General features: G+C 46.1%; 4 protein-coding genes and 1 non-coding gene across 5 annotated transcripts; 2 read left to right on the forward strand and 3 right to left on the reverse strand.

Annotated features, from left to right (window-relative positions):
- Positions 1-26: 26 nt before the first annotated feature.
- On the reverse strand, positions 27-2,379 carry BDCG_08765 (ER-derived vesicles protein ERV14). The gene is made up of 5 exons (XM_045424551.1): positions 2,172-2,379; positions 1,406-2,108; positions 1,091-1,246; positions 937-1,003; positions 27-870 (listed from the first exon to the last, which is right to left on the reverse strand). Exons 2-5 carry the CDS (start codon positions 1,504-1,506, stop codon positions 778-780), a joined length of 417 nt encoding a protein of 138 aa, XP_045273237.1. The 5' UTR covers positions 1,507-2,108; positions 2,172-2,379; the 3' UTR covers positions 27-777.
- Positions 2,380-2,988: 609 nt separating this feature from the next.
- On the forward strand, positions 2,989-4,614 carry BDCG_08766 (uncharacterized protein; the record flags this gene model as incomplete). Its single annotated transcript, XM_045424552.1, has 4 exons — positions 2,989-3,331; positions 3,451-3,745; positions 3,973-4,341; positions 4,503-4,614. The coding sequence occupies 4 exons, from the start codon at positions 2,989-2,991 to the stop codon at positions 4,612-4,614; spliced, it is 1,119 nt and encodes a 372-aa protein (XP_045273238.1).
- A 258-nt stretch (positions 4,615-4,872) lies between these two features.
- BDCG_17852 lies at positions 4,873-4,962 on the reverse strand. Its single transcript has one exon. It is a non-coding gene; the product is annotated as a tRNA-Asp (tRNA).
- A 72-nt stretch (positions 4,963-5,034) lies between these two features.
- BDCG_08767 (uncharacterized protein) lies at positions 5,035-5,746 on the reverse strand (the record flags this gene model as incomplete). Its single annotated transcript, XM_045424553.1, has 3 exons — positions 5,035-5,394; positions 5,421-5,505; positions 5,628-5,746. 3 exons carry the CDS (start codon positions 5,744-5,746, stop codon positions 5,035-5,037), a joined length of 564 nt encoding a protein of 187 aa, XP_045273239.1.
- Positions 5,747-6,474: 728 nt separating this feature from the next.
- On the forward strand, positions 6,475-10,532 carry BDCG_08768 (uncharacterized protein). Its single transcript, XM_045424554.1, has 5 exons — positions 6,475-6,590; positions 6,695-6,983; positions 7,040-7,356; positions 7,416-8,244; positions 8,331-10,532. The coding sequence occupies exons 2-5, from the start codon at positions 6,939-6,941 to the stop codon at positions 8,763-8,765; spliced, it is 1,626 nt and encodes a 541-aa protein (XP_045273240.1). The 5' UTR covers positions 6,475-6,590; positions 6,695-6,938; the 3' UTR covers positions 8,766-10,532.
- The last annotated feature ends 115 nt before the right edge of the window (positions 10,533-10,647 follow it).

Raw genomic sequence — 10,647 nt, forward strand, 5'->3', positions numbered from 1 at the left:
GGGTAGAATGACAGTGGGAATGACAGTGGGAATGACGGAAAATAATTTACTTATATTGTAATATCTGTCACCTAGTACGTTTTAATAGTGCAGAATGCTAGTTATTTAAGCAACAGAACAACAACGCCCTCGCAGGTGCCTTATATCAGAAAATGCAAGGGAAATGAGCGTGTATCTTACGCTCTTCATTATAAGTTTAAGTATGTATACACAAGGATTGGCAGGATATTAGGGATAAGAAAACATATGTAGACTCCCAGCACCCGCTCTCAAATATACCTCGAATTTCGCACCCTTCGTGCCCGCCTATCTCATACATCACTCTTTTCATACCCGTCAACCCAACGTTAAGGAGAAAGACAAACAGGAAATAAACGTTGGAAATGACAAGTAGCAAAACATAAGCACTATTACAGAATCGTTTCTCATCTCCTAAGGCGTATCATATAGGGAAAATAAACCCTCCCAATGTAAGGAAAGACATAAAACAAAATGAAACCATTTCCGAACACAGTCAACTCTATCAACAAACGCGGCTCGCAAAAGAGAAGAAAAAAGAGAAGAAAAAAAAGCACATGGAAACTCAAATATTGGGGTTTTAAGGATGGCGTGGGATGGACTATTATTCTACGAACAAATGTCCACCCTTCTATTCTGGATTTCGAAGTTGGTCGGCTCGAATTACTCGTTGACCTCGGGGTTCAGCTTCTGGTAGCTGTGGGATTACAAACCAGCCGGACGACCATCCCGCATCGCGTTTGCCGTTTTCTCACGTAGTCAATGTGGATCGTCTCTGATTAGGGCGACGATCATACTGTAGAGGTAGAAGAAGAACATGATAAGGTGAAATCCGAGTTTGATAAATGATTCCTGTGGACGGGACAAATTAGTTACCCGATCATGGAAAATGGAGCAGAAAGGGAAGCACATGGATACCTTCTTGTGCACATTAAGCTTTCGGAAAATCTCCGTAGCATCCAAAAGATGCTGGTTATCGAATATCCTGCATTGTTCATGACGAGTTAGTGCGCCGCTGTTTATAAACCGCAAGCATATTTATCCAGGAAGTTTCAAAACAAATAACACATACTTCTTCGCATTGAATGCCAGAAGGGGGAGGTTGAGAATTATGGCCAGCCAGTATCCATTAACAACGAAGAGGATCGTTAGGACTGCATGAACGGCGGCTTCTGGGACGATATAGGCGTTGAGTCGGTTGCAAAGGTCAATGGGGTTGATGTAATCACTATAGCATGGGCCGCATGGTTAGCTAAAAAAGTGCCTTTATTCACATTCGCATAAACGCCGCTTAAAGCACCCGTATACAAGAGGGAGGGACACCCAGCGAGTCTCATGTAAGTTTTCTTGCGGGAATTCCCCGAATGAGGAAAATGCGCCCACTCACCATTCCAAGTCGCTATACATAATCGTGAAGAAAACTTGTAGAAAGAGGTTGACGGCATTTAACAGTACCGCCAACAAGTAGAGCCACGCTTCGCCAGACATGATGGATGTTGTTTATGTTTTTCAAGAGAGGGTGGGCGGTTTTATATTGACTTTGCACGGCTGGTTTCCGTATTCGTGAATATTTACGTCAGAACTGGAGGATAGCTCGCGCACAACCCGAGTGTATTCCCGATATGAACGATATCCCGCTATCCGACCATAAAAGGTGTCCTGGAGTAGCTGGTCTGGAAATGCCTTCTTCTAACGAAAGTAGCAGCAGTCGCGCATGTGTATGCAGGCGGATGACAAAATGTGCGAGGGCTGGATGGGCTAGCTAGCTTATATAAACGAGCCAATAGGAGCGATGCGGCATGGAGAGCTATATGGGCGTCGAGGCGGCGAGAGAAAACAGGAGCAAAAGCGGTAGATAGGAGTCGAGGGGTCGTCAGTCTGAGAGAACGTAGGATGCGAAAAGCTGGAGAGAGCTGACACAGGCGTTGGGTGGTGCGGAAAGGCTTTGGCGGTGGGCGGACGTTGGCAGATATGTTATTTAACTAGCAGTTGGCAGTCGGTGGTTGGTGGATGGATGGCTTGGCTGAGGCTCTTTTAAATATTTATTGAAATAGTAACTAGTTAAATAACTAGCGAGGGAAACCGTCGACCTCATTTCTCAAATATTAATATCATCTCGATCCCTATCCTTTGCTAAGAACAGATATACTTACTGCCTTAGGTCCTTCTCTCTGGCTATGATACTGTGCAATCTACCCGTTTTCTTTTCCCGGAGCATAAGTGTCCCTCAATCACCACTACGTTGGAATAGCAAGAGGCCGTCAACAGCGGACACACCTTATCCTACCTCTGCCGCTCCATAACTAGCGACCCTCAAAGTTTCAAACAACAGCGGGATGGAAATCAAACACAGTATCCGTTATGTTACTTTTCTTGAAAAATACAAGATATCAGAAAAAATAGTTTTCCTCCATACGATTTGGATGATACTTCAATCTTTACCAGGTGACAGGGCTGCTGCTATTCAGGATGCTGATAAGTCTGAGTGGAAGCAGTGGATTTAAATAGAATACCCCGAGATATCAATACTCAATCAGCTCCAAATTGTCATCACTATCTACATACATTGATTACTTATGCATAGCATATTACCGAACCTGGCCTGACGATACGAGCGTAGTCAGTCTACCTCAGCATGTATCGATCAACTTCAAGTGCCGAAAAGAATATAACAGCATGGCCAGAACACCACAAAATATACCTCAAATCCTGTTTTTTAAAACTAACTACTACCTTCAATGGCAATAATATGGCATCTAATGTTTCTTAGTTGCATGATACATGATGTCAGGGCGGTTACTTCGAGGCCTTGTTAATTGTTCTGCCTAGGGCTGACAAGTTCCTGAGTGCACTCAACCCTAACAGCAGCAACAGCGCCAACTCTCTTCGCCCCGAATCACTCCCAAGAGTTCCCTATCTCCCTACCTAGGGATCTCAAATAATTCTGTGCTGCCAAAAATTACCCTAATAATGGCGGCCGACTCCGATCATACATTCAATGAGACAGACACACTCCTGGGGACGGATTCACGTCCGCCACCAGCCCGCCCTCGAGTTTTCAGGAGCAAACCCGTCGTTTTCGTCTTTCTATGTGTATTTATAGTATTCTTCATTGATTCTGGAGCTTACCTCTCCATCGCTCCTCTAGCTCGCATCTGCGAAGCTATAGCCCATCGCACCTATTATGAAAAACGTGACCCAGGTCGATATCGATTGTTGGAAGAGATTCCAGAGGAGAAGTGCAAAATCTCACCTGTGCAGAGCGAACTGGCCTTCGTGCAAGGATTACAAATCAGCTTCGAAGCGCTTCCCAGTACGTGGTGATATTACTATTCCTTGATTTTTCGTTTTCATTGTCTTTTTGGACATGAGAGCTGTCTGCAAAGGCACCTCAAACCCCCTGACCCGAATATTACGTTCGTCTGTTTGTAGCTGATTTGTTATCCGCTTGGGTTCACTTTTGGACTTTCATGGGCATTTTACTCTCTGTCCCGTACGGCCGTCTCGCGGACAATGTTAGATATGGAAGGAAATTTACTCTTGCTCTTGCGGTGGCTGGCCTTTTATTAGGCCAACTTTGGGTAATTATGGTATGCTGGTTCGCCCAAGTCATGCCTCTCCGCTCAGTATGGCTGGGATCAGCAGCTCTCCTCCTAGGGGGTGGGACTGGCATCGCTATTACTATGCTGATGACAATGATTACGGATATTGTTGAGACTAGATCTAGGTATGATCCCGCTATTCATCACGCATGGGTTTCTATCAATTCGCCCTAGTTCTCAGTCTTGTCTTTTTATCTTTAGATCAAGTGCATTTTTCCAGATTGCTTTGGCGGTCGTGCTCACTCAATTTGTGGCACCCCTCGTATCATCCTGGATGATGTTAAAGGGCGGCCCCTGGAAGCCTCTCTTTGTAGGCACAATATGTGCTACATGTGGTCTCCAACGTCGGCAGTAAGCACCTGTCAATCATGCTACTCTACGTCTCGACCCGTTATAGCATCCCTTTATCCACAGCAAATTTCTCCCTCACCATCTTCGCGGGCGTGAATATATTCCTGCTCCTCGTCTTCTTGCCCACTGTCTCCCGCTACCTCACCCTTAACCGGCGTTATTCCACTACTACCAAGGATCTCATCTTGTCCAGATATAGCATCACCATGTACACGATAGGGGCCCTCTTCTTGGGCCTTGCCCCTACAATCGCCACTATGATAACAGGATTGGTCATTTTCACGCTCGGTTCCGGGTTTAATTCCCTAAATTTGAGCCTGGTAGCTACCTACGTTGAACCTCAGCATATTGCGCGGTTATATTCTGTGGTGTCAGTGGTTTCAACTTTGGGCGTCTTTGTTGGCTCACCTCACCGTTGCTGGCTGGTTTGTTTTCGCTAGGATTGAAGATGGGCAATGGGTGGGTTGGACTGCCATATTTCGGAATCGCACTCTTGTGTGGCATGATTTTCGTGGCGGTTTGGTTTATTAGATTGCCGGACAACACGAGTGATGGTGACGATGAGAACGGGCATACTGAAGACGAGGAACGGGGCGTGGAGACATCATCATCGAGTTCGACTTCGAGTTATACCGATAATTAAAGAACGGGAACTACCTACGTTTGATTATCGGGCAAATATTACATCTACTTGAATACAAGTGGGCGTGACTTATGCGGAGCCAGTTTCAAACGAGGCGGTAAATCTACGTGCTAAGCACTAACGAGCATATGAGCATGTGTGGAGAATTTCCGACTGCATTCAAAATCACAAAAGAAATAGAAAAAGCGCAGCGGAAGATCAAAGACAGAAACTGGCGAGAAGAGAAATATTAATTATTGTAAAAATATATTTGGATGTCTCCCCGACAGGGAATCGAACCCTGGTCTCCCGCGCTCGACATTGTTTATTAATGACAAGCGGAAATCATCACCACTAGACCATCGAGGATTACTTGTTTACGTGCGCGTAAGGGGTTGAAATCAACCTTGATATTATATGATATTCCGGCTTTCATGCAACTTATTCTACATATCTCGACTCTCTGCGACGAATATCCCTAATCACATCCGCCAACTCCACCTCCCGAACTCGAACCAATGCATTAACCGAATCTTCCCTCGTCGCAACAATCGAACGATCCCCTCCATTGGCAAAAATCTGCGTACAAAGAATATCCAAAATCCACCCTTCTTCCCCTTTTTCCAGCTTCTCCTTTCCAGCTCGATAGAGTTCATTGGTTGAGATTCTCTCGACGGCCCATTTGGAGTCCGAAATCTGCTCGAAGGCCGCTAGAATTTGGTTCTGCGTCGTCTGCAGGGACCTGATGCGCAGGAATTTGTTTGCCGTTTCGGTCGGGTTGAAAAAGGTGCCGACTACGGCCTGGCAGACTGAATCGATGAGCACACCTGTGATGGGTTCGTTGCCTCAGTCGTAGATTCGGGCCGCCTTGTTGGGTAGGTCGAAACCGAAGGCCGGGAATCGTTTAATAGACTATCATCAAGGTCAATTAAGATATCACCTCGGCGTTTAACCCATTTCTCTCTCCTCACAGCTGGGGGTATATATATGAACAAGAGAAGAATACCTAGACAAAATAGACCAAAAAAACGTACCCAATCAAAAAAAAATTTCCCACCGCAATCGCCGTCCACGAGAATCTGCCTTCTGTTTCTACGACCTTCTTAGCTAGGTGTTTCATGACAGCTATCTTCTGCGTCTGCGTCGCTGTCATCTCCGGCAACCGCTTATGGTCGGACTCGGGATGATTGCCAAACTCGCTGGCATGAATCGGCGCACACCAACAGCAACAGCTGCGTCGATGACATTGATCTGGTCGGATACACCACCAATCCCCACGACGCTAATGATCGCATCTTGGCCCCGTAGAGCGTGCTTGAGAGAGTTCGACCGAGCTGAAATTGGCCCTGATGACTGGGATGCCCTCGGGGAAGGTGGATGTTGAGTTGGTGCGGGGGAGGATTTGGGTGATGAGTTTGCGCTCGGAGGTTAGGGTAGTTAAGATGTGTTGGCCTAGGTGGCCAGCAGCCTGTAGGTGTCAAGTTATCAGATTGGGGGAAACGATAGAGTAGGCTCAAACCCACCCGCCCGTGCGGCAAGGAGGTTGTTGGGGATTGGGATTATGGTTCAGCGCTATGTAGATAGGTGGGGGTATGAATACATGAAGGGGATCATAGATGAAACAAAGGGGGAATTTACTCCGATGATAGTGACTCTGGTGATGTCTAACATTTTTTACTGGGAAAGAGAAGTGCAGATAAGGGATTGAGAGTGAAAACAAGGAAAAGTTCAACAGACGTTTCCTTATTCACAAGATGAGACAGATAGAATAAATAAGGCAGAAGAGTCAGGAGTTTTACTCAGTATTAATCCAGTCTCGGGAGGGACGTGATGCTCCTATTATTTATGAAATTCTTGCCGCCCTTACAGCCAAGCCAGTATGCAAAACATCTTCTCCATATACATCTCGAGCTTCTTCTAGTTACGCGTTTTACCAGGACCCGGAGAGATAATCAGCTCTAGCATCCCATGTACAGTACAGTACATCGCTGCCTCAGGTAAGCTTGATGTCATTAAGCGATCGAGCTATGTTTGTATGGCCGTATGCGCAACTCGTGCAGCTCTTCCGTATGTCTGTATAAATGGGTCTGACCCGATATAGTTCGGACTTGTTGACAGCCACCTATTTAGTTCGCTCAAGCAATCTGTAATTACATCCGTACAGGCCCCGCCAATAATGAGTCAGTCACAGTTCTCCGTCATAAATACAGGAACCTTCTACCTCTATTGAAAACGCAGAAGCCGAGTTACTCTAACGTCGCTGTCAGGACCCAAACCACCCTCTTGAAGCCCATTTGACGGGCCATAACTAGTAGTTCCATCCGCGCCAGCCAACTTGCTCGACCATGGAGAACCTTCCTATTGAAATTATCTGGCTTATAGGCTCCCATGTATGATGCCTGGTTTGCGTTGCTCCTGTTCGCAATGTCATATTAACATCTAGCAGATTCTGCGTTACCGGGACCGTGCTGCGTTGTGCTGCGTATCCCGCTCTCTACGCCGAAAAACCACCCCCCTGCTTTACCAGCACACTATCATTGAGTTGGATAACACATTGCGACCACGATCGAAACCAGAATACTCGCCGGTCTGGCTCACGCAACTTCGTGGCCTGTATAGAGACAGGAAGACTCTCTGTCCGGCTATCAAGAAATTGTCCATCTTATTTCCAAACGAGTCTGATTCCTTCGAACGGGGCGAGTCGCTGGCGATGGAGCTTTTGTTGGGTTGCGTTCGCGAAATGCATTCTCTGGACGAGGTTATGTATGCCCTCCTCCGCAAAATGAAATCGTTATAATGATTCAATGCGCTGATTGAACAAGCTGGGCCTCAAATCCTGTTCCCCCGGACGACCTAATGGAAGCATTTGCAACCAAAGGAATAACTGCCTTTACTTACGATGGCGATCCACGTGTTACAAACCGTGCTTATCCTCTTGATATACTGAAAATCGAGCTTTTGTCTCAATGCCCTCTCCGGTCACTTTCCATCAAGGCCAGTACGGAAGCCGAAATTCTAGGCTTGAGAAACGCTATTTACACCCACCGTCAGACTCTGAAGTCGTTGACGCTCCGCTTCGGCAATTGGGCAATGTTGTGGGGTTACTTGACTTACCATTGTGGCTATCCACACTGTGCGCCAAAATGCGTATATGACGGTGAAGGTGACCCGACTTCGGTGCTGTTTGAGCCGTTTGTGCACACATCCAATAAGCTTTGCTTACAGTCGCTTGATCTACTTGGCCATGTGTATTACGATTATGGATTTTCAGATTCTATTGAGGAAACATTCTTGAAAGCAGTCGACGTTGCGTGTCTGAAACATCTTCGCATCTCCAGATACCACACCCGCAGGGTTGATCAGGGGACGTCGTTCGTGTGGAAGGATTATCGATCACTCGAATCGCTCGCACTTGAGGGTAAATCGCTTGCTAACCGTGAAAGTTCCTGGAATTCCTGGGACGAGATAGCTGCTCGATTGACATACCTAAGCATCGACCAGTTCATTGCCCATCTAGGGCGCGATTTTCGTTCTCTTCGAATGCTCGCCATGACAACGCCCATTTCGCCATCCCATCTACCCATTCGTAAACTCAGAGTTCTCTGTCCGCTTCTTGAGGAACTGGCTTATGTCCAGCCCCCCGGGTTATTTGTATGGTTTGAAAAAAATTTATCCCCCACGCTTCTCCCAGGCTACAGCTTTTCCATTCTAACAAGAACCTTGTCTAATTAATCTAGACACGGGACCTCCCCGATCTAGAAGACCTAGTACACTTACGCAGACTCTACGTAATGGTAGACCCCAAGGCCTCCTACATTTTGGATTATTGTGCTCGTTTTATGGAATACTGCTCCGAGACCCAATCTCCTCTTCTTGATCGCCTCGATCGAGTTGCAGGTGGCGCCACCGTATGCGACATTATCCCAGTCCGTCAACTCGAGTGGAGCCTACGCTTGTCGTTAAATGTCGTCGAAGCAGACGCAACGCCCGAAAGCGAACAAACTGTGCCGAGCCCCTATATCCCACTGTTGCCTAGGGATGAATATACTGCGAAATTACCTAGCCAAACTACTATTTCTTGTCGGGGAAAGGTGCTTCGTCAAGTTGATTGGTGGCAGCTGAATCACGATCCAGTGGTTGATACGGTGATGTACTTCTACAACCCAAAATAATGATTTGATGGGTTGGTGGAGTGTTCCAGATGTGACCACCCAGCCGCAACGCCTTCCCAACATCAAGATATAAGCATAGAACTAGGCTCTATCAAAAACACATTATTCATCTTAACTTTATGCAAACTTGTCCACCAGCCGTTTTTCGTTTGGCAATACTAGGACTAGCATGATATGAAGCATGTATATATATACGTATATCTTACCCCCCATGGGAATCAGATCTGATATACTAACACGCACTATGCTCCTTGACCCTTATACTTGCGCAGCTGGCAGATGGCTACATCAATATCAACTCCTACGTCAGGCGCGATTCCTTCAGATTGATTTCTCGCGCTTGTGCGAAACAGCCATCAAGTGATGCGATGGTGCATCCAGAATATGAAGTATGGAAAACAGAAATGGGATATCATCGAGTCGAGTGTCATCAGTGTTGGCTGTCTGAATTTTGAACAAGGAGAAAATATTAAGATCACTCGCCTTCCACTCGGGCCACGGTCATCGTCTAGTTTGGCAGCAGGTTAACTATCGCAGGCTCATTTATTTATCCTTACTATGGGCGCTGAGAAACGTGTCATTGCAAGAATCTAATCTCCAGTTGCTGGACCACCGAAGTTAAAAATCAACTCAGAAGTTGCTGCCATGTATTATTTTATATTTTACTAACTTCCCCTATTTCTTGAGGATTTGCTTGCCCGTTTTGCACAACTAAGCCAAAGCCCTCTGAGATAGTACAATTAAAACCCTCGCTGCCAATCTCAAATATTCTGGCTTGGAGCGAAGACCTACCCAATCCGGCTAGGATTGAGTATATCATCCACCACGAGGCTGATGGTGTTCAAAAACATGAGAGTTGGTATTTCATGGATTCGCTCCAGGATATGAGTTGTTCTAAGGCTTTGGGAGTGAAAATTGAGAAAATGCCATCTTTGATATAACAATCTGATGCAAGGTGAACTCTCATTGTTTCGCCAGATGCCTATTTCACCAAACACTTTACGCTATTTGGCGGTAAAAAAAAACTGGCGAGGAACTGCCAATTATTTTTGCCGACATGATCCATTCTCATCCTGGATCCCTATGCTCTCTGGGGTGGCGCGAGGGGGGTTGCAGAATAGTTGTACCTTCCGACTCCGGCGCATATATGGGCTACAACTTCCCTCGGATGCAATATCATCATGGCCAACGATATATTATCGCCTACGAGAGTCACTATTGATGTCCACCTTAGGTGAATAAATGTCTAAAACAGTTGGCGAATTTTTCGATCCCTCAAAACCGGATGTCATGCTGCACGAAATTGCGAACACTTCTACCCTTCCAACAAGCCGCAATTCTCCCAGCAAAGAGATCAAAAGATGACGAAAAATAACGAGCAACATTTTGAGCAACATTTTGATGCCGGCAGTTAAAATCGGAAACTGGTGAAGTGACCAGAACTTGGACTATCGCTCAATAAGCGGACGCCTTCTATACCCGCGTCGTCTGTCAATGGCAGTTGCTGTCATCTCGGATCGAGACCTGCGTTTCAATGCAATTATATTGGATGAAGACCGCCTACCACCCACAGCCAAACGGGCAGAGTGAACGCATGAATATGCAAATAGATTCGTTGGCTAGGAGCTGGGGCGTATGTCACTGAGAAAAATCGTCCGAATCACGCCTGAAGTCCTCACAATGAGCTGATTCGAGACTCTAGTGATAATGACTATGAAGCGGCAATCCGGGCTGTGAACAACCTGGAAGGAGACGCGAAGGAAAATTAAAAAAAAAAAAAAAAAAAAACATCAAATAGATCGAATGTCTAGTAGGTTCGTGTGCAATGATGATAGGTCTAATAGCCTGATTGTGTGATTAATGGATTGCTCAAAAAGGGGTT

The sequence above is a fragment of the Blastomyces dermatitidis genome (assembly GCF_000003525.1).
Source record: "Blastomyces dermatitidis ER-3 genomic scaffold supercont1.12, whole genome shotgun sequence".
In the NCBI taxonomy this organism is placed as follows: Eukaryota; Fungi; Ascomycota; class Eurotiomycetes; order Onygenales; family Ajellomycetaceae; genus Blastomyces; species Blastomyces dermatitidis.

Bases quoted from the DNA above. Each gene is read 5' to 3' on its own strand.
- BDCG_08765 (XM_045424551.1), bottom strand. From the start codon at position 1,506: ATGTCTGGCGAAGCGTGGCTCTACTTGTTGGCGGTACTGTTAAATGCC. The intron at 1,004-1,090 runs GTATGTGTTATT...TGAACAATGCAG, and splicing joins CTGGCATTCAATGCGAAGAA to GATATTCGATAACCAGCATC. The intron at 871-936 runs GTATCCATGTGC...TCCCGTCCACAG, and splicing joins AGCTTAATGTGCACAAGAAG to GAATCATTTATCAAACTCGG.
- BDCG_08768 (XM_045424554.1), top strand. From the start codon at position 6,939: ATGGAGAACCTTCCTATTGAAATTATCTGGCTTATAGGCTCCCAT. The intron at 6,984-7,039 runs GTATGATGCCTG...AACATCTAGCAG, and splicing joins TCTGGCTTATAGGCTCCCAT to ATTCTGCGTTACCGGGACCG. The intron at 7,357-7,415 runs GTATGCCCTCCT...TGATTGAACAAG, and splicing joins CATTCTCTGGACGAGGTTAT to CTGGGCCTCAAATCCTGTTC.